This window comes from Panthera pardus, unplaced genomic scaffold, assembly GCF_024362965.1.
Source record: "Panthera pardus isolate Hobbes unplaced genomic scaffold, ASM2436296v1 HiC_scaffold_13, whole genome shotgun sequence".
NCBI classification, from domain to species: Eukaryota; Metazoa; Chordata; class Mammalia; order Carnivora; family Felidae; genus Panthera; species Panthera pardus.
The window spans coordinates 174,757,556-174,781,450 of record NW_026526688.1 but is presented as its reverse complement, the minus strand read 5'-3'; the positions used below and the strand labels follow the sequence as shown (position 1 = coordinate 174,781,450).

Genomic DNA, 23,895 nt, shown 5'->3' with positions numbered 1-23,895 from the left:
CAAGATACTATGCTAGCTTCTGCCTACTCTTCACACCAAGGTTCTTTTATTCTTTCTAATAACAAATATTTACTGAGTGTCTAACTTGATCTTAGCACTGTGCTAATAAGCACTATTCCTTAGAGAATATGCTCTGACCTAAACATGGCTTTGTTCAAAGTAGAGCACTCCGGGTTGGAAAAAGGGAAAACAAACAAAATCACCACTTTCTTATAATTATTCTAGAATGTAAATAAAAGATAATGATCCCCTCAAACTAGTTTTTGAGGTTTTCAGGAATGAATGCCAACTACTGTAAGAAACAAAAAGTAAAGGGGCACCTGGGTAGCTCAGTCGGTTAAGTGTCCTACTCTTGATTTTGGCTCAGGTCATGATCTCATGGGTTCATGGGATCATGCCCCACATTGGGCTCTACACTGACAGCACTAAGCCTGTTCAGGATTCTGTCTCCCCACCTCTCTCTGCCCCTCCTCCACTTGTTCATGTTCACTCTCTCAAATAAGCAAACATTAAAAAAAAAAAAAAAGTTAAGAAACAACAACAACAAAAACCAACAGGAGAGACAATATTCTCTGACCACTGCATTTAGGAGTAGGCATATTCATTAGCAGCATAAAGGATTGATTATACTAGGGATAATTATACTTGGGTAACATGAGGGCTGTGTATAAGATTAGTGACAGAAGCTAATGCTTCAGATGGACCTTTACTTTTGATATGCTAATATAACTGAACCAAAAAGTCGTCAATGTAACCCATGATCAATTTTAGGGAAGAAAGTACCTGCATACACCATGGCTGTTCATAAAATCAATAACCATTCATTCACACAAATATTTCCTGAGTGCCTACTAGGTTCCAAGACCTATTCTGAATACCAGGAATGCAAGCGTGAACAAAACAGACCTCAGCCTTACTCTCCTGGAGTTTGCCCTCTGGTCAAAGGAGGAAGGCAATAAAACACAGATATGTAATCTATTACACATTGACAAGTGCAAGGGGACAAAGAAAAAGCAAGGGATGGCGCACATAAGAAATATCAACTTCTTAAGCTGGGTACTAGAAAAAGCCTCAGAAAGAAGGCAATGGTTAGGCCAAAGCCTAAAGAAAGAGGAAGTGATGGAGCAAGTCAGGAGGATGGCTGGTGGGAGAGCATTCCAGGTTAAAGAAAGCAGCAGTCAGTGCCAATGCCCTGGAGCAACAGAAGAATTGTTGAAATGCAGTGAGTGAGGGAGAGCACAGAAGGAGATAAGGACAAACAGACCAGAACCAGAGCACGTAGGGGCTCTTGGACAGAAGTACTTTACTCTCAGTGAGATGGAGAGACAACACAGCATCTGAAGTGGATGGACGTGATCTGACTTCTTTGATGAATGATCCCTGACAGCTGTGTAGAAAAATAGGCCTGCAGTCGATCAAAGGAGGTTATTACAAAACCCAGATAGAGGCAGTGGCTTGCATTAGAGTCGTAATGACAGAGGTTTTGAGAATTAAGAATGCAGGCATATTTCCAAAGTCGAAATGATCAGATGTGCTGATGGACTGGATGCGAGATATGAAAGGAAAAGATTCAAGAATGACTCCACAGTTAGCGACCTAGTATGATAATCCACTATACAATGGAGAACTTTTTTTTTAAGTTTATTTTTTTATTTTGAAAGAGAAAGAGAGAGCAGGGGAGGGACAGAGAGGCAGAGATAGAGAATCCCAAACAGGCTTCATAGTGTCAGAGCAGAGCCCGATGTGGGGCTAGATCCCATGAAGCGTCAGACTATGACTTGAGTCAAAATCAAGAGTAGGACACTTAACTGACTGAGCCATTCCAGCTGCCCTGACAGTGAAGAACTTATAATTCCCCTGGCTCTCACTCCAGCCAGTTAATGCTCCATGACTCACTTCTAAAAACATTGACTATTTCAAGGCAGGTAAGTCTACTTGTCCAAAATAACTGAGAGAAACATATGTTTCTAACCCAAATGTTTGTTAAAAAAATAAATAAAAATTTAAAAAACAAATAATAAATAAATAAGCTTTCAGTATCATTGCTGCCACTGGAGGGCTGTAAAATGCTGTCTGGAAACAGAGTCGAAAGGAAAAACAGCTGCCTGCCTCCCAGGGGTTTAGAATTAGCTTAGGTGGACAGGAACATGAGCCTACGGCTGATCGCCAGTACTGAAAATGGCCCCGGAACACAAATGACGACCACTCAGAATTCTTAAGCCCTTTTCTAAGGATGCAAACTGCCGACTCAAAACATCACCTTCTTTTTGAAGTACCGCATCTGTATGTGCGGCCACAGGTGCCAGGGAATACAGACTGGAAAGATCATCAGCGGTTATGACCCTCTGGCCAATTCCAAAGGAATCCGACTAAATTTTTTATTTTAGGAAGAGTATTTACAAAATGCTATTACCTCAATATAATTCACTTTCAACTAAGAGCATGACAATACCGCACTAAGAAACATGGGGGAATTGAAGCCTTTGAAACTTTGTGGGAAAAAATTGCCAAGCTGTAACCTATGTAAGAAATGCCAGTGGGCAATGCAGCAGTTTAGAAATAGGGACACTGGTTACAGGGGAGACAGGGTAGCTGTTGTACATAGGATTTTCAGAACCTTCTCATCAAAAATGGAGAATTCATTTCTGCTATGATGTCGAACCATTTTCCCTTTGTGTTCTCAACTTTCATCTTGCTTCTTCATTAGACTGAAGTAAAGTTTCATCTGGCTTAAAGTTCATTAAGTCAAATATTTCATAAGCCACTAAGGTTGATTTCTCAATTCCCAGAAAGTAAAAAATAATCAACCATTTGTATTCAGGAAAGGAGAAAAAAAACAAGAAAACATACTTAGCATCTTGTTGAAGGTTCCATACTAAATACATAGACACACATACACCATTTACACATATATGCATACACACACACACATCTACGTATATCTAGCTTTAAAAATGTTAGTTACTACGTAAAAATGACTTTCAATGAAAATAACTTACTCAGTAATTCCATTTGGATAGTCTCAGTTTTTACTGAAGCAGTATTTTCATGCTTTTAAAACTTAGAGACCTAAGACTTATTTAACAAATAATAATTTATACCAAAGTTTGACTGCAATTATACTATTTATGTATCAATTATGTGATATATGAACTACACATGAACTACATATCACAGAAGGACATTGGTTGATTGTAAACATGTAACTTTGAAACGTGTGGGTTGATATATTCTACTTAAATGTGTCTGTTTAACTTTTAACTACAGTAAGTAAATATGGCTAAACAGATTTCCACACAGGTTGGAAGCTTTATTTAGTATGGTCTGTCTTAACACGCAAGTTATGTGGCATATGTTAAATTCGTTTTGAGAAGCCAAGGGGAAAGTGATAAGCACCTGAAAGAAACAGACAGTCACCTTCTGGGCAGAGGAAACCAAAGCATAAGGAAAGATCCTCAGGATATCCAGTCGAGAAGAGAGTTTCTTAGGCTTTCCTGGCCATACACTCTGCAACTACTCAGTGCTGTCTGAGGCACAAGGGCAGCCACAGACAATATGTAAATGAACGACAGTGGCTCTGATCTAAAAGGTTTTATTTATAAAAACAAGCAGAGGTCAGATTTAGGTTATAAGCCATGTTTTGCCAACCCCTTCCCTAGACTATAGCTCTCAATGCCTTTTTAAATAGCAAGTCAAGTAAGAAACACTCTTTCCATTATGTATGTACAATAGATACCTAGGTAGCTCTCACAATACAATGCTAACTTCAAGCGAGGCACTTTGATAGTTCTTATTCTATTCCATGTTTGTTTTTCTGTTTTGGGGGGGTTTTTAAAAATTTTTTTTTCAACGTTTTTTATTTATTTTTGGGACAGAGACAGACAGAGCATGAACGGGGGAGGGGCAGAGAGAGGGAGACACAGAATCGGAAACAGGCTCCAGGCTCTGAGCCATCAGCCCAGAGCCCGACGCGGGGCTCGAACTCACGGACCGCGAGATTGTGACCTGGCTGAAGTCGGACGCTTAACCGACTGCGCCCCCCAGGCGCCCCGGGGGGGTTTTTTAAAATACCATCAGAAACCACTGAGTTGATCTCACAAATGGCTAGTGATTCACAGTGAAAAAAAGCTGCTTCAGTGTGAACAGCAGCTGGAATTTATGAGTTACTGATTATCCCAAGGAATAATGAAAGCTTTCTAGGAATATATAAGATTCATTGAATGTTTTCATTCATTCATTGAATGAATGATTCACTCATTCATTTGCCATGCACTGGTATATGTTCTAGGAATCTAGCAGTATAAAAAAGACAAATACTGCCCCCAATATAGCTAATATTGTTATAGTTTATAAAGATGTAAATTGTGATGTGTAAAATTGAGCAGTTGTAAAACCTACATCTCTCACAAGATCATTGTGAAAAATGAAGCACAAGTATTTAGTAAGTTCTCCATATCATCATTATTCAATTAAGTACCAAGAAGTACTTTCAAAATCAAGCTGAGCTATAATCTATACTAAAATAAAACATTTACAATAAATTAAAATTATAATTCTTTAATTAATGGATATGGCTTTACCTATATCATTTAAAAGCAGTATGTTACAATATATAGTAATGATATATTGATAGTCAAAGTATACAACAGAGAACTCTTAGCTCTCCCAGCTCTCCCTCCTTCCCACCTCCAAAAGTCAGAAAAGATCTAAGGATTTAAAATGACTCCATCCACAACCCAACTACATGCCATCTAATTTTCACCATCAACTGACCTATAGCAGATGATGAAGGTAAAAAGAATTTTAAAAAATATAAAAGATGTTCCAAAATCTGTGTTAGTATGACATGTGTTCAGTTAAACCTGCCTAAGGAAACTTCCATAAAACCAACTTTTAATAGTTAGAAAAATGTTTTTGCATATCAAATAACTACTCTGCATTATCAAAACAACAGTTAAAACATGGACTCCAGGAGCAGAGATTTTTGCCTACTTTTTTTTTCCACTGCCATATATCCAGAATTTAGAAGAATTCTTGTCACTTAGTAGATCCTAAGTATTTGCTGCATGCAAGAATAGTGAAAAACAAATGACTTGTCAACTTGTTTATTAGGGCATTCAAAAGAACATAAAATGTAAATTATTTAAAAGTAACATATTTAAAGATTTCTTGACATTTGCAGCTTAATTGGTTTATCAATCTTCTGATTGGTCAGAAATTAATGTCTGAGTGTTTTTACAAAGATAAAAAACTAATCTTACCTTCTTTTTCTACTCTGAAAACAAAAGTTCTTTGTGTTGTAACAACTTCAAATTTGTTGTCTCCTTGAACTCGTACCGTAGATATAGCAGAAAGAGGAATTATTCCTTTTGAATACTTCTCCTGTGTTCGTTAGAGAAAAAAATAAGACAAATTAAAATGCAATTCTCATGACCTTATCAGAAATAGAATGGTAGCATATTTACAGCTGCTTCTCTTTCATAATTTTAATCTAAATTTTTTAGATGACATACAAATAGTATATATATCCTCATTCACACCTAACACCTCAGAAAGGAAAATATTAAGTGGCCCTTTCAAGTAAGATATCTTTTCAATTTTCTCATCTGGAATTAAAAATAAAAGGCAAAGAATCAAACACAATTGTACTAGACCAGCAATATACAGTTCCAAAAACCAACACTATGTTTTTAAAACAATCTGATCAAAATGATTTTATGGTGTTTGCAGGCATCTGCTGGCCATAATGGGTACTGTAACTAAACTATTTCAAAACTACTGCTATTACACATTGTGAACAAAATGTATCTCAAACCCCAGATTGCTGGATTATATTAAATATATTACTCAATGATTCTAATCATTATCTTAATATCACAACTGCATCACTTTACCTGTAATTCCCCAATAAAAAAGACAAAAGAATTAAAAAGATGGATAGGACTGTTTGCAATTGGCACATACGTATTACAACTGGGGCTGTATGCAACTGGCATTTACATTTTATCATTTTGCTCAAGAAGATCATCCTGAAGACTCTTGGTAGCTTTCTCTGTCTTCATTTTTCTGGATCCACCAACACCATTCATCACAATGACCACCCCACCATTTCAGCTATTTAGCTATTAAGTGTGTAATATTTACTGGGCCTCGTGTTGGAAAGAAAATTCCAGGGGCAGCTGGGCATCTCAGTCAGTCAAGCAGCTGACTTTGGCTCAGGTCATGATCTCATGGTTCGTGAGGTCGAGCCCTGCACTGGGCTCTGTGCTCACAGTCGGAGCCTGAAGCCTGGAGCCTGCTCTGGATTCTGTGTCTCCCTCTCTCTCTGCCCCTCCCCTGCTCGCGCTCACGTGTGTGCACACTCTCTCCCGCTCTGTGTCTCAAAAATAAATAAATGTTAAAAAAATTTAAAAAAGAAGAAAATTCCAAATAGTATTTATACATTCAAGGAGTCTCAAAATGAAAACCCAGCTAATGTAATGAAAGAAAAGTTTAAAACTGAGCACAAACCATGGAATATACATGCACAAAGATGTGGAACTCTCAGTTCTGCTTAAAAGAGATCAGATGTGTTTTCACAGACATAATGATATTAGAGCCTGACTTGAAGAAACCTTAAGTTTACCAGATAACCGGTTAGACAGCATTAATAATAGAGGTGTAAGGAGAGAAATAAGAGGATCCACAGTGTAGAGTCAAAAGAGGTGAATCTGGAAACTTACATCAAAGGACACATTTCGAAAGATCTTAAATATCAGAAGAATTTGAACACATCTTTATGGGGCTTCTTCTACTATTTACACCAGTATTCATGGAACCCTCATTTTTGAGCAGACCCCAAAGTATCTGAAGCAACTTGTTAGGAAAAAAAAAAAAAAAAATTAAACCATTCCATGCAGATTTCGCCTCGGGTCATGATCTTGTGGTTCGTGAGTTCCAGCTCCGTGTCAGACTCTTGCACTGACAGCTCAGAGCCTGGAACCTACTTCAGATTCTGTGTCTCCCTCTCTCTCTGCCCCTCTCCTGCTCATGCTCTGTCTCTCTTTCTCTCTCAAAAATAAATAAACATTAAAAAAATTTTTTAAAGGGGCACCTTGGTGGCTCAGTTGGTTAAGCGTCCAACTTTGGCTCAGGTCATGATCCAGCAGTTCGTGAGTTCAAGCAACACATGAGGCTCTTGTACTGACAGCTCAGAGCCTGGAGTCTGCTTAGGATTCTGTGTGTGTCTCTCTCTGCTGCCCCTCCCCTGCTTGCGCTCTGTCTCTCTCTCTCTCATAAAATTGAACTTTTTTTTTTTTAATTTAAACCATTCCATGCAGAGAACAAGTGCCAAGGTCATATTCCTCTCAGTGGCAAACTTCTGCCATGCATACCAGAGAGGTAAGGAACAGTCACCGTCAGCAACATGGTGTTCTACTGGGAGGTTATCCTCTGCCAGTTGACAAGATACACTATACTATCCTATTTCCCTCTTACTCCTTTGTTGGCTTCTTCTCTTCCAATGCCTCTGCTCCAATCTGCCATCCCGGACTACTATATGTACATATCAAAACTCTATGCATTCAACACCATTTAAAATGCCAATGCCACAAAAGCTTTCCCACATCCCCTCACACAGCCAAAACTGATAAGATACCTGAACTGTAATTGAAGATGTTGAGCGGGCAACCTCACAGAAAAAGAAGGATGTCAAGAAGTAAGTACAAGGCAGCTTTTCTTCTCTTGGTTTTCCTTTTTGTTTGTTTGGGGGTTTTTTGTGTATATTTTTTTGTTTTTGTTTTTTATATTTTCTAAAAAAAAAATCCCTTCTTACCAACTTTCAGCTACCAACTTTCTGAGGAAAATTCTCAACTCTGTTCGGTCAACTCCAGCCCCATATTTCAAGTCGTCAATTGTATATATAACTATCCCATAAGCACCTCACACTTTAAATCATCTCCTGAAAACATACCCTTCCCCTCTGTAACCTGTTCATTAAATCTCGCTCTTCTAGTCAGTCTTAAATAGTCTTTGATTCGTGTCAATCCTTTGCACCCGCATAATTCAGGACTCTCTCTATAGCGACACACCAACTTCCTCCCTTCTACTCTCGGACTCTCTCCAGTCACATGAGCCTTCTTTGCGGTTCTAACACACCATGTTTCTGCCCAATACAGTGCCTTTTCTTACTCTGTTCTTCAAGGAATGTTGTCCAAATCCAGCTTCACATAGTTACTCCCTCTACATCCTTCACATTTCAGCATAAATAGATGCTCCAGAAGAAATGTTTTCTGACCAGTCTCTTTTCACCTGGTCAGATAACCTTAATTTAGGCTAAGAGCAACCTGCGTTTGTCCTTAATAGCAATTACTAACTACAATTCAAATGGTGATTTTTATATCTACTGTGTGATCATTTGATTAATAGTCTCCCCAAAGACACTGTGGGTCATATGTCTATTTTCCTCATACCTTTCACATAATCAGCACTGTTGAAGTATTTTCTCAATGAATGAATTCTATGACCAATCAATCACAATCATATCAAACTCTGACAGCTCATTTTTCGTATTTTTCTAAATTCATTTTTAACACTTCCACTGGCCTACACAGCCTACACCCAGATAAATTAATGTCTGATTTACTGCATACTCCCCTGATTTGCCTCCCTACTTTCAGCTTCTTTTACTTCTAATCTTCCTTGCATGTTATTGTGCAAATGTCATAGTTGGAATAAATTTTAAAAGGCTTCATTGAGGGGGATAAAAAATGGATCTTGAAGTTTACACAGGATTCTGATGGATGGCAACGGTTCAGAACGTTCAGATGAAAGCGCAAAAACATGCAGGTGAAAATACAGGAAGAAAGATACGCTCACGTTCCCCACAGTGTGTACCCAGACACCACTGAACAAAGTCACGCAAAGAAATACGTGACTGACGGGCTTAAAGGAACCCCAATAAATGCAGGTGGGTTATGATGGCAATACTAGGCAAGACTAGACGACGTGGTGCTACAGGAATAAAAAAAGTGGGAAAGTGTCTCCCCAGTGTCAGGAACCTCAGATGTGGGAAAGAGCATAGTACCTTTGGGGACAGCTCGAGGACCTCTCTGGCTACACATCTATAGTGGCAGAGAGCAGACTGAGAATACAAAGTCCAAAAACATTTACACTTCAGCTCTAAGGTGATCCATCCTCAAATCTTACTTTGCTTAAAAATCACAGAAGCTTATAAAAACATATCTCCAGTGAGATGATTAAGCATTTGTTGAGTTAAAATGTTATCATTAACAAGGAAATTTTCCTTCCTCTAGATCTGCTTAACGAGATTAAAAAACAGTTCCTTCAAAAAAGTAACCCGCCCACATGCCCATAATAGTAGCATATTTAACAGGTAAGTACTCTGTAAGAGGAACAGAAAAATAAATTCCCCCGGAGTGATAAAAATGTACTTAACAAGCTAATTATCATGTCTCTTTAACCTCAGGAAGTTATAGTTTCTCTAATGGCTCATTTATCATCTGAGATCCCAAGAAATCTCATAATTTTTAATACTACATAAGTTGATTTTACATTCACTTCTAACAACACACGATAAAGACAATGTAGAGGAGAAAAAAGACAACAGGCTCAGAATGATTGTGTTTTTCAGAGTGCAAAATTTTCCTTAAGGACAGAAATTGTAAAGCATCCCTTGAGCCCATAACAGACAGATATCAAGGTCAAGTCTGTCACTTATCTCCTACCACTTCCAGACAATGAAACGACCACAGGGCAATTCTGCCCACAGCTGAGTGAGAATAGGGGTGAGTTAGATTTCTTGGCAGGTGACAAGATATCAGGGCTGTTGGGATAATGCCATTTTCAGCAATACAATGAAAACGTTCTTGCAGAGAGGTGACTGAGCAGCATTGACAAAAGGGAAGGAAAACCAGGGAAAATGCACAGGTGTGCCCAACCACACACTCCTCGGTTGCACCTTTAAAACACTGAAAAGCCTAACTACTGGGTGCACGTGCCCAGTAAAACTACACACTCATCTGAGACAGCAGCAATTGCCACACCTGCGCCTTCTGGACACTGGCCTTAAAATGCCCTCTTCCCAGTCCTCCAACCCAATCCACTCTTCTGCAAGAGGGTCACAATGGAAACTATATCTCCTTTTAGGCAACATTCCAATGTTTTTATTTTTTGCCAAGATGAAACCAATCATCTGGATAGTAAAGGAATGAAATGCCACAGAAAATGATTCAAATTTTTAAAAAATTGTTAAGTTAGAGAATTTATCAACGTTATTTTTAACATGAACTTTTTATCACAATTTCAAACCAAGGCTGCATTATTTCATTGTATCAATATATAAAAATGTGACAGGCACTCATCTCACTGCAGCTGAAATGAGCTTAAAATTTTTTTTTAATGTTTATTTTTTGAGAGAGAGCAAGAGAGAGCGCACTCAAGCAGGGGAGGGGCAGAGAGAGAGACACACACAGAATCCAAAGCAGGGTCCAGGCTCCAAGATGTCAGCACAGAGCCCAACACGCAGCTCAAACTCAACGAACTGTGAGATCATGGCCTGACCAAAGTCTGGCGCTTAACCGACTGACCCACACAGGAACCCTGAGATGAGCTTTTAAAGGACAAACAGAAATGAGTCCAGTTGGACACAGATACCAGAAATTCTCTTTCCCAAATGGAGATCATGAGACCACTGCCAATAGAGCCTCATGGCATGGAAGCCTGTCTCCTCCTGAATAGACTTCCCCTCATTTCCATCAAACCAGAGAATGGCACGGCTGCTGAAAAAAACTAGAGGTCAGATTCAGCCACAGAGACCACATCATACCCACCACTGGCACAGAAAGTCTCAACGTTCAAATGTACAAGCAAACTAAAAACAATAGCTGAGGCAAAAAAAACAGCTTTCAAAAAATATTTATCCCACCATCCTGCAAACCTCCAAGAGGTGTGTTTAGGGGCACCTGAGTGGTTCACTCTGTTCGTGCAATCGAGCCCCACGTCGGGCTCTACATTAGCATCACAGAACCTGCTTGGAATTCTCTCTCCCTCTCTCTGCCCCTACCCTGCTTGTGCATACATACTCTCTTACTCTCAAAATAAATAAAGAAACATTTTTTAAAAAGTGTGTTCAAATTTATTTGATGCTTTATTTGGATCTCTGCAAAGTGAAACCAAATAATTAAATACTTCTCTAAGCTTTCTATTGTTCTTAATATTGTAGCATGTAAGTGTATGCTACTTTCTATCTAAAAGCAAATTCTCTTCTGCCCTGTAGCACTGAAAAATAAATATATACAAGGGAGTTTAAGTTTCTATTCAAGCCATAAATATCACAATAGGAAGTGAAAATCTCCTTATGAGAAAATAATGTTAAGTTATAAGCTATAAATAAGAAAATGTGCTTATGTGTTAAATGAGTATGTTAAGGGACTGTACGTAGTTAAGACTATAAAACTACCTGATTTTAATTAACCAAAAATATGATATATTTGTATGTTCCAGCTTTTCATTAAGGAAACCGTCAAACACAGAGAAGTTGAAAGATTTCTACAATGGACATCCATATATCCTCCACCCAGATTTGACAACTGTTAACGTCTTCAGTTTTTGTTTTACCTAACTATACGTGTGTGTGCAAATATATGTATTTGTAAATATAAATATGTAGATAAGTAACGTGTGGCAAACACGTGCAGATATAACATGTCAAATATTTCAGCCCACATCTAAAAATACAGACTGTCTCATACCTAATGAAGACATGATGAAAACAGTATCATGTGGTTAAGACTCACTTGCCTAAAGACTAAACTGGGACCACTTTCACATCAAGATATTCAATGAGCTCTAACCCCAAAGAACCTTCTCAGCTTCATCTCCCGCAATTCTCCTTCATATACTCTATTTTCTAATCAGAAAATTGATTTCCCACCTGGACATGTTATTTGTTCTCTAAATAGGCATGTTCTGTTCTCTCTAGTCTCAATGTACAAACGTTCCTCTTTTGTCAAGACTCATAGCAAAAGAAATCTCATGCAAGAAGCCTTCTTTGTTTCTTCTATACCCTTCCAGAGTACAAAGTAACCTCTCTTTGTTGCCATTTCCTAGTTGTAGTATCCTCTGGTAAACATTCTTTAGTGTTCTCTAGGATAAAGACCATTTCTTATCCATCCTTAGGTCATTCACAATTCCTATAGTTTGTAGAAGTTACTCCATAAATAATTGCTGGATGTATAATTTTTTTAATCAAAATTGTATATGTCAAGGAAAAGTTAAACTATGAAAAGAATGTTTCACCCTGCATAAACTCTTTTCACGTTGATAATCCAACTCCTGCTCTTAAAAATCGAATTGCTTGCTTAGTATACTGAAATACATCTTATATGTGTAAGACAATCTTTGAGAACTATAAAATGTACTTACCTTCTCATTATTGTAATAAGAAATGCTAAGGCCATCAAATTTCACCCATCTCTTCTGAAACATGCGTTTTCTGTAAGACATATGAAATTGTTATTGGACATTCAAGTATCATGAACTTGGCTTTTAAATACATTTGTAATGTAACTGTGTTGAGTACATTCCTATTTGTTGTTAATCAGTGTAGAAAACACTAGGCTATGACAATGTACAGTTTTTGTAATGGTATGTAGCTAATAATACATAAATGACACTTCCTAATCAGTTAAAATAGGTATTTAAAACAATGATACTGTCGATACTGGCACAAAAATAGACATAGATCAAAGGAACAGAATAGAGGTCCCAGAAATAAACCCACATTTATACGGTCAATTAACCTACCACAAAGAAGGCAAGAATATACAATGGGATAAAGACAGTCTCTTCAATAAATGGTGCTGGGAAAAATGGACAGCTATATGCAAAGGGATGAAAGTGGACCACTTTCTAGTACCACACGTAAATATAAGCTCAAAATGGATTAAATACCTAAATATGAGACCTGAAACCACCAAAATCCTAGAAGAGTACATAGGTAGTATTTTCTCTAACATCAGCTATAGGAACATTTTTCTAGATATGTCTCCTAAGGCAAGGGAAACAATTGCAAAAATAAACTATTGGGACTACATCAAAATAAAAAGCTTTTGCACACTGAAGGAAACTATCAACAAAACAGACAATCTACTGAATGAGAGAAGATATCTGAAATTCACACATCTGGTAAAGGCTGAATATTCAAAATGTATAAACAACTTACACAACTCAACACCAAAAAAGCAAAGAATTCAATTAAAAATTGGGAAGAGGACCTGAATAGACATTTGTCCAAACAAGATATTCAGATGGCCGACAGACACAAGAAAAAACGTTCAACATCACTAATCATCAGGAAAATGTGAATCAAAACTGCAAAGAGATACTGCCTTACAGCAGAATGGCTAGAATCAAAATGACAAGAAATAACAAGTGTTGAAGATGTGGAGAAAAAGGGACCCTCGCGCACTGTTGGTGTAAATGTAAATTGGTACAACCACTGTGTAAAACAGCATGGAGTTTCTTCAAAAAATTAAAGATACCATATGATTGAATAATTTCACTACAGAGTATTTCAACAACCAAAAAAAAAAAAAAAAAAAAACCCCAAAAAACAACAACAAAAAAAACCCCACAGGATTCTGGGAAAATATATGCACCCCATGTTTACTGCAGCATTATTTACAACAGCCGAGATATGGAAGCAACCCAAGTGCCCATTCATAGATGAATGGATAAAGATGTGGTGTGTGCACATGTGTATACATATACATGTATACATATACATATATATACAACAGAATATAATGCAGCCATAAAAAAGGAGATCTCGCCATTTGTGACAACATGGACGGACCTAGAGAACATTACGCTAAGTGAACTAAGTCAAACTGAGAAAGACAAATACCTTATGATTTTACTCATATGTGGAATCTAAAAAACAAAACAAATGAACAAAAAGCAGAATCAAACATAAACAGACAACTGATGGTTGCCAGAGGGGAGAGGGGTAGGAGGATGGGTAAAATGGGTGAAGGAGAGTGAAAGATACAGGCTTCCAGTTATGGAATGAATAGGTCATGGGAATAAAAGATACAGCAGAGGGAATATAGTCAATGATACTGTGATAATGTTGTGTGGTGACAGATGGTAGCTACACTTGTGGTGAGCACAGCATGACTTACAGAGATGTTGAATCACTATGTTGTACATCTAGAACCAATGTAACATTGTAGATCAAATACAAAATTTGAATAAGTAAAGCCATGATCCTGTTACCAGTATTAATATCCTCATTCATAAGGCTGAGTGCAAAAGAAAGTGTAGCCAGAAACACTATCATTGCACCCATTTCCCTGACGGAAATAACCCTTTAATAAGGACAATATAGGGGCACCCGGCTGGCTCAGTTGGTAGGGCATGTGACTCTTACTCCCATGCCGGGGGTAGAGTTTACTTAAAAGTTAATTAATATTTTAAAAAAGAGAATATAAACTTTCATCCTTCATTAAGCTTATAGCATTTATTTTATTTTACCTTAACTTTTGCTTTGGAGCATTTAGCAATATTTTGCTAAAATAACAAAGCTTTGTCAACTGAATAAAAATTACTTAATTTTCATCAAATGAGCTGAAAAAAGCCCTGTATACAAAATCCTTTACAATCATCCAAAATTCACTAAAATATTAACATTTTTCAAAAAGAATCCGATGAAAGGCAAATGCAGTTTAAAATGATTACTAAAAATGAGAAACAAAGCAAAAAATGTAATCACATGTTTCCTATTTAGGTTGGAAAGAAAAAAACTTTTTCTGACTATTTAAGAGAAAAATGAAGAACCAATTTCCACTTGGGTTTCGTTTTGTTTTGTTTTGTTTGTTTTCAGAACCCTTCCCTGAAGTGAGATAATCCTATTCTCTAAGTGACTTTTCTCTACTTGACACAATATAGATACTTTTAGCTTTTAACACAGATCATCTATAAGAGCTAACTTCCTGTTTAAATAAAGTCATTTGTAAACAAATATGTAAATAACAACCATTTTGTAGTTTTCTAACATGCTTCAAATAAGGGATTGGTATAATATTCTGTGGTTTTTATAAGATTTAAAGATAGAAAAAGAACTTCTAGAAGTATGGAGACCTTGTCTTCCCAGCTGTTTTCTGAGCTGCAGAAAGGGAGCTCAAGCTTGTATTTCACTCAAGTGAAATACAGTGAGCCTCCCACACTGATCTATTCTGCTTCACATAAAATTAGAGCAAACCTGATCAAATTGAGAGAAAAGTTTCAAAGTTGATCAGTGCAGACATTTCCACATAGAAGCATTCGAATTACTTATGAAGTAAAATAAAGACTTTGAAATCATAAGCAAAACTAACCAGTCAGCTCTTTTTTCATCATCTTTCTGCTTCTTTTTAACTTCTCTTGGTCTGTGTTTTCTTACAGAAACACCCAATGTTTCTGTAAGAAGGTATTATGCTAAGTGAAATAAGTCAGTCAGAGAAGGACAGATAGCATGTTTTTTACTCATATATGGAACTTGAGAAACTTAACAGGAAACCATGGGGGAAGGGAAGGGGGAAAAATAGTTATAAAAAGAGAGGGAGGGAGGCAAACCATAAGAGACTCTTAAATACAGAGAACAAACTGAGGGTTGATGGGGGTGGGGTGGGGGAGAGGGGAAAATGGATGATGGGCATTGAGGAGGACACTTGTTGGGATAAGCACTGGGTGTTGTATGTAAGCGATGAACCATGGGAATCTACCCCCAAAACCAAAAGCACACTGTATACACTGTATGTTAGCCAATTTGACAATAAATTATATTGAAAAAAGCAGTAACATGTAAGTATTTTAATAATCTTACATTAATGTAAGATGTAAATAATATGAGAAAATGTGTACAGTGGGGTATGTACAAGGGGCTAATTGGAAACTGTACTTTCTGCTTAATTTTCCTGTAAACCAATGCTGCTCTAAAAAAAAAAGTCTATTATTAAAAAAAATTAATTCCCAGCATTAAACATTAAACATAATGAATATTACTTATAAACATAAGAAATATTAAGCACACAATAATAATACATTGAACAAATTAATCATTTTGTACTCATGTCATGTTGATCTCTGTCATACTTGAAGTCAGGTAAATACAGATCTTCCCACACAATGTCAGCAATAATTCTGTAAATCAAGATTTTGTTGTGGATTCTACGTACCTTACATTATGAATGGTGGTAAGATGAGCTCAACAGTATATATAACCTTCCACTTCAGAATAAAAATAATCAACATCTGTAGGGAGATCTTAGAACCTTCCATTACCCCTCTATTCCTTTTGCTAACTACTTCTCTTTCAGAGATCCCCCATACTACCTACACAATTATTCCTTCCCTGATGAGCTAATTCAAAGCAGATGACAAAGTTATCCTCTCTCAAAGCACTCTCTCCTTTTCCTCCTAACAAAGAGCACAATCTCTAACTGTACGTACATACATTTGTTTACTTGCCCAAATTCTGCCTCCCACACCGTATCTTATGCTTTCCAAGGACAAAGTCCAAGAGTGTTTCATCCCTTACTACATGATCAGCAACTGACACAGAGACAAGTATGGCACCAAAAAAAAAAAAAAAAAAAAAAAAATCTGTCCAATGAATGAGTGACATGATCAAGCATAGTTCCTTTAGCAAGATGACAAACCTCAGTGACTAAAACTCAAATAATCGGTACCTTAAAAAAAAAAAAAAAAAAGGTTGGCACAAGACAGGAAAACTTCTGAAAACTCAAAATTAAATCCCAAGTTTCAAAACCTGCCAAAGCATAGAGTGAAGAAAGTTTAGAGCCTACTTTAATATGTTTTACTTAAGGTTGTTAACTGCAGCCATTTGGACTCCCAAAGCTTTCTTAGAATTCCGTCACCAACCTGATACACAGTTTGGGGTCTGAGGCATCATCCAGGAGTATAACACTTGTATCCACAGAAAAATGAGAAGAGAAAGAGACAGGGCAGACAGTTTAGGGGTCAAAGATACCACCATCTGACCACATCTCTCGGGCACTAAAGACCAAAGACACACTCTATTCTTGGCTCTCTGAGCAAGGCCTCAACCAAAACCTCAGCTGATAGGAGACTTATTAGTCTCTGAGGTATTTTCCCAACCATTGAATTTTCACAACTACCTGGTAACTTCTAGATGTGTTCAGCCATTTTAGCTCAATATTTTTAAATATTATTAAATCCTTCTAATAATCCTATGGAGGGACAGGTAAACAGGACAAGTCCCAGCCCACAGGGGAATGGAATGAAAAGCCACAGGGTGTAGCAACTGAAGAAACAACCATTCTGTAGTTCGAGAGAGCCACTGGGCAATTCTACTAATGGTCCTTTCCTTCTGCTGCCATTCATTCATGCAGGCAGCCATCAAATCTGTTGGTACCTACCCAGTGGACACAATCCTACAGCCGTATTGCTTCCTGTCTCTACACTGGTTCTTGCTCGCGCCTTCTCAGAGGCTATTTTCTCCACTTAGAATGCTTCCGGCCTATTCTTGATATGTTTAGCTCCTTATCCTTGAAACATCATCTTGAAAGTATCCCCTCCAAGTAGCCACCTGACTGCCACCTAAATCCTACAGAGCTCCTTGGTCTCTTGATCCATTTCTTCACTTACTGACACCTAGCAGATTTTGGAATTACATATTTGCTTTGCTTCACCCATCTCCCATGCTAGAAATTGAGATACCTGAGTGCAGAAAGTATTTGTTTATCAATATAAAACCAGCAACTGCCACAGATTCTAGCAATAAAATGTGCTTAATAAATATTTAATGAACACAGGAACATATTTTTCACTGAAAAATGCTTACTCAAATCTGCATTATTTATATATTCAGAAGACAAACACCACTAAAACATTTTACCCTTAATTTCATGTTTTGTTTTTTTCAAATACTAAAGATCAGGGGTTTTTTTTTTTAAATATGACAAAATAAAAGCTTTGTAAAATATTTTGTTATTAAAGAAAAATTAGAGCCTACAGAAAGCTTGGAAAATTCATCATCAAACTTGGAAAATTCATCACTAATATCCATGTAATTTAAAAATACATTTTTTATGTTAAACACTTAAAATATACTTTGTAAAAAAGTATGCATTTGACATGTTATTAAAAATACAAATCAATACAAAATGTTTCCAAACTAAATTTATATAAATATTGTTTAATCTATTTTTCTCATAAAACACATCAACATTCAATTAACTGTTTTCTGCATGTAAGTTCAATACTGGATTATAATAACTGGTAGTTAAATATAAGAACTTACATTTATATCCTTTCTCACATTATTCTCCTTTCTAGCAAATGAAAACTCAGATTTAATGTTGGTAAACCCTACATATTCATTAAAATTTCAATGAAATAACAGGGAGAACTTAAGGTGTTTCAAATTTTAAAGTAAGTATCAATGAATACTAAATTTTTAAGAACTATCTTTTCTGTGCAACGGTTATATAGTTCCCTCACATTTTTAAAAAAGACTATTAGATATCAGTCAGCTAATTCCACCGGAATTACGTAAAATCAATCTACGACACACAATTAGAGGATACAAGAGTAAACATTTACTCTGATGTAACTTATGCTTTTCCCTAAAATTTTGCTTTACAGCTTAATTTGCTTAGTAAATGTTAAAAAAATAAGACAGGGTATAAAATACAGTGTCATCCAATACTGTGTTTCTACTGTCACAGGACACAAATTAGATATGAAATAACAATGAATTACAACACAGGAAAGAGATTTTTAACGCATCAATTAAGAATTTATTTGCCATAATAATCCTCATAATAAAAACGCAAATGGTTTGTTGCGCTTTGTTCTAGGCCCTGCTGCAAGGCAAAAACAAATACTAATTCATTAAACCTCCAAGCAACCACATGAGGTAATATTACTATTCCCATTTTACAGGTGAAGGCACGCAGGCACTGGTTAAGTTGAAAAACCTTGTCATGCAACCAGTAAAGAACGTATCTGTGAGTCAGATCCATGCAGTCGGATCCCAAAGTCCATGCTCTCAACTGCTACACAAAATAGATTCTAGTACGTTTTATAGCAAGGCATCCTGGACATCCCTTTCGGCAGTGGTAACATTTGACCTCTACCCATTTTATATGTGAGTTCAATTTTGCAAAGTGCTTCAGAATTCCTTCAGGAAAAAAGGTGGAGCAGACACGAAACATATTAGCCTAGGTTTTATCCTATTTTGTTTTTAGGGTTCTGAAGGGAAACGTTTCTTTAAGAAGCTTTTTTAGAATAATTTATAAGTCTTGTGCCCACGTTACTGAACGAATTTCTATAAACTCTTCCCTTGAGCTCTAGTAGGGCAGCTGGTGTGAAGTTTCAACTGCGATCATAAATACAGCCTTACCACCTGGTGTCAGTTTTTGTTGTCTCAAAACCGTGTTATCTTAAAAATTCTTTTTTTTAACAACAGTGCATATACAAACAAATCTGGATTTATCAAGTACTCACACAGAGGTATTCCTGTTTTAATTTCATTCTTAAGTGCCAACAGGGCTGTGGAGATTTTTGTTTGCTTTTAAAAAGATGCAATATTTTAGCTTAAAAAAAATCCCCAAATCAAATAGGTATGGTAACCAATATTAATGTAAGGTGGCAAAGGCTACCAAATTATCATTAAATATGACACAAATGAAATGAGCCTCAAAGGCACTAAGTCAAATTTATGGCTTTTATTAATCATGGAATTTAAATCATCACAAACATGCTTCTCAGTTATTCTAAGCAGTATCTAATGAAAAGGACAGCAGCATGGTGTTCCAGATTTGTCTGCCTTGTTTACATAATCCTGAAGAATTACATGCAAATTTTATCTTATTTGCTACTCTAACCCTAACTAGCCTCAATGTTTTAGAACTACTACAATTTCCAAAAGTGTAGATTTTTGTTTATCTAATTACTCATGTTTTGATTTGGCTAAGTTTTTATTTTATCTACTCTTTTAAGTATGAGGCTTTTAAATGATTCCATATTAGTTATGAAGTATTTTATAAATACAGATGCAAGAAATTATTATATTTCTATAAAATGCCAGCACTATCACTTCTTGCCCTTTTGGCTAAGATCAAGTGTAAAATGCTATCACTCTTCTATTCTAAAACACAATTCCTCACTTTTAAGCAAACCAAAATGATAGTTACCAAGATTATGTGAACCAAAAGGAATTGGGGCCAAAAAATCAAAAACGAAGCAAAATTCTCTGACATCCCAGCTTCTATCTCTGCTATACCTAATTCTTTCAATGAGAAAAAATGAATGTTATTTTAATGTAGAATTCTAGGTGCTAAAAAAGCGTTCAGAAATCAATAGAGCATTAATTTTAATATGTCACTACCAATTTTTAAATATTCACAAAGAGCTAAGTGCTTATTTGACATGGTATATGAAGAGCTATATTAAATGATTCACAACTATTTCATGGAGTCATATTCTGTAAACACAAACACACACACACACACACACACACACACACACACACACACACACACACAAACCGGAAACCAAATTCTAGTTAAGATGATCAGTTAAAAGCTTGCATTTACCTCTACTTCTCCCAAAGTTGTTTCAAAGGGTTAAAAAAAACATAAACAAATACCTATAAACCAACAATGATCAGAGAAGCAGACGAAGGAACAATATTCAGAAACCTTAAGAAGGAGAAGGGCTGACTTAGGAAGTTTCAGAGAGCTGATGGCTAAGCCTGCAACAGATCAATCTGGGAGGAAAACCAATGTACCCACAAAATCTCAGGAAGTCTCAGACAATGGAAGACATTAAGTAACTCTGGAAGTGACTATGAAGGCGAGGTGGGGGGGGGTGGGGTGCCAAAAACAAGATTTGTTGAAGAGCAATTTAAGAGATAAACTTGTACCTCTCATCACTCCATCCCAGAATCCTCCCTCTCTTCACACCGCTGGAAAAAACGCCCCTCCTCTTGCTCAACAGAAACCAGAGTTTCATTCACTGCATATCACACACATGGGAGAGCGTCTCTGGACTGGGACACTCACACATGACTGACGGTAGGGGGCGGTATTCAAAACAGAAGAATCAAACAAAAGTCTGTGTCACAGATATTTACACTCAAAGTCCACTTTCCCTAAGCTCCCAAAAAGCTGTTTACCAGGATTCATTTAAAAGATAATGGTATGAGGCGTCACCAGGGAAACATATTAAGAGAAGTCCAGCAAGATCATCTCATCTTACAAGAAATGAGTAACAGGACTCATCAGAACCTGTTCTAAGCAGCTTTGCAAGATCTCACTTTAAAAATGAAACATTTGGGGGGCACCTGGGTGGCTCAGTCGGTTAAGCGGCCGACTTCGGCTCAGGTCATGATTTCACGGTCCGTGAGTTCGAGCCCCGAGTCGGGCTCTGTGCTGACAGCTCAGAGCCTGGAGCCTGTTTCAGATTCTGTGTCTCCTTCTCTCTGACCCTCCCCTGTTCATGCTCTGTCTCTATCTGTCTCAAAAATAAATAAACGTTAAAAAAAATTAAAAAAAAAAAAAATGAAACATTTGAGGGGCACCTGGGTGGCTCAGGTCATGATCTCGCAGTTCGTGTGTTCAAGCTCTGTGTTGGGCTCTGTGCTGACAGCTCAGGGCCTGGAGCCTGCTTTGGATTCTGTGTCTCCCTCTGTCTCTGCCCCTCCCCCGCTCATTCATTTTCTCTAATAAACATTAATTTGTTTTTTAAATGAAACTTTTGAGGGAAACATCTCTAAGGTAAAATATGGAGAATGACCCCCCCCCCAAAAAAATAGAAATAAAATTAAAAGAAACAGACCGAACAGGAAAAGAGAGCCTCAAAAAACATGAACATCTTCAGAAAGGTATTCTGTCCGTGAAGAGTAACAATAAGCTATAAAAGAACAAAGAAAGTGCTTTTTATATTAAATATAGGATAACAAAAAACAAAAGTAGGTTAGAAAATACAATTGAATAAACTTCACAGAAATGAAACACGGAAAAGCTACATTGTTTTCAACATTTTGGTGTGGGAGGTCCAACGCCAAATTACCAAAAAGTTTAGAAAGAAAAAACAGACTAATTAACAAAGAAAACAGGAAAATCTCCCAGAACTAAAAAAGAGTCTACATATAAAGGATCAAGAATCAGATTTCTCAATACCAGTTCTATAATACCAATGATCTAAAAGACTATGGATTGCTAATCTGAAGGGAGTATTCTTTCTCATCAAGACTTCTGAGCCATGATAAATTATCAGTAAGCATGTTTAGGAAAAAAAGCAACACTTTGAAAAATGCAAAGTCTCAAAAACTGTCTCCCCTACCCATTGTTTCTGAGGAAGCTCCAAGGAGCATGGGTGGGTATGCTGGTGGTGAGACCATGACAATTGGATATTGAGGAAAGACAAAACCACGGCACATAGAGAATCCCTAGGACAATAATCAAAAGGACCACAGAATGCTAACCAGCTAATTGTGTAGCAGGACTGGAGAACCACCAGCCCAAACTAAACAGGATTCCTTAAGAGACTGTGAGATGATGAAATTGATATGTATTTTGGTTACTTCACAGACTTATAGTTCTTAGGAAGAAATTTGAGATGAATGAGATTAAAAAAAAAAAAAAAAACCCAAGTAAAAAAATCAAAAGTTTTAAATTCCAAGGAAAACTAAAGATCACAAATGAAAGAAAAATTAATCCTATGTTACAGAGCCTCCCATATGAGCAGCATTTATAGTCACAAGAGTATAAAACTAAATACAGACACAATCTAAATATTTTATACAATTGCATTAAATGGATGATAGACAAGAACTGTGTCTTTGCCAGAATAAGGAGCGGGGGACAGAGATAAAAATGGATAAGCATTAAGGGCACCTGGATGGCTCAGTCATTTAAACATCTGACTTCAGCTCAGGTCATGATCTTGCAATTTGTGAGTTCAAGCCCCACATCAGTCTCTGTGCCCCCGCTTTGCTCCTCCCCTCACCAGACATGAGTGTGTATATGTGTGCTCGCTCTCTCTCTCCCCCTCTCTCTCTCAAAAATAAACATTAAAAAATATTGAATAAACATTATACTCTATGGTAGTACCTCAAGAGATAATCCCTAACACTGAAAAGTGAGGGGGGAAAAAATAGCATAAAAATATTATTAAGATAGGTGCACCTGGCTGGCTCAGTCTGTAAAGCATGCAACTCTTGATCTCAGGGTTGTGAGTTCAAGCCCCACACTGGGCATGGAGACTACTCAAAAAAAATTTTGTAAAAAAAAAATTTTCTTTTTAAACATTATTAATAAATACAAAGTAAATACCAAAAGAAACTACAAAAAGAGTTCAAAGTGGCAGTCTCTTGTGATGATGTGGGAGGGGAGGAAAATTGCTATGTGTTTTTTAACAAGCCACATAGAATTTTCTGACACTTTAAACCACATGCTTTTATAATCACCAGAAACCTTTTTTTAAAAGTTTAATGTGGGGGCGCCTGGGTGGCTCAATTGGTTAAGGGTCCAACTTCTTTCAGCTCAGGTCATGATCTTGTGGTTCGTGGGTTCGAGCCCCGCCATCCGGGTCTGTGCTGACAGCTCAGAGCCTGGAGACTGCTTCGGATTCTGTGTCTCCCTCTCTCTCTGCCCCTCCCAAGGCTCACACTCTGTCTCTCTCTCTCTCAAAAATAAATAAATATTAAGAAAAAAATGTTAATGTTTTGTAAGTTTAATGTGAACACATGGTTTCCTTACATCCTATTTTCCAAGGTAAGAACTGACTAGAACTCACTTTCACTAACATTATCAGAGGTCTGAAATAAAGTGATACTCTTCTAAAGAGAAAGGAAACTGTGGT

At 37.0% G+C, this 23,895-nt stretch overlaps 1 protein-coding gene across 5 annotated transcripts in view; it reads right to left on the bottom strand.

Moving 5' to 3' along the window:
* The window catches only part of ARAP2 (ArfGAP with RhoGAP domain, ankyrin repeat and PH domain 2), a 194,361-nt gene that overhangs the window by 138,913 nt on the left and 31,553 nt on the right, over positions 1–23,895 (bottom strand). For all 5 annotated transcript variants that reach the window (XM_053901630.1, XM_019414538.2, XM_019414546.2 and 2 more), the window contains exons 7-8: positions 12,424–12,493; positions 5,262–5,382 (exon numbers count right to left, since the gene is read on the bottom strand). In XM_053901630.1, the coding sequence (XP_053757605.1) occupies positions 5,262–5,382; positions 12,424–12,493 (191 nt within the window). The remainder of the gene's footprint in view (positions 1–5,261; positions 5,383–12,423; positions 12,494–23,895) is intronic.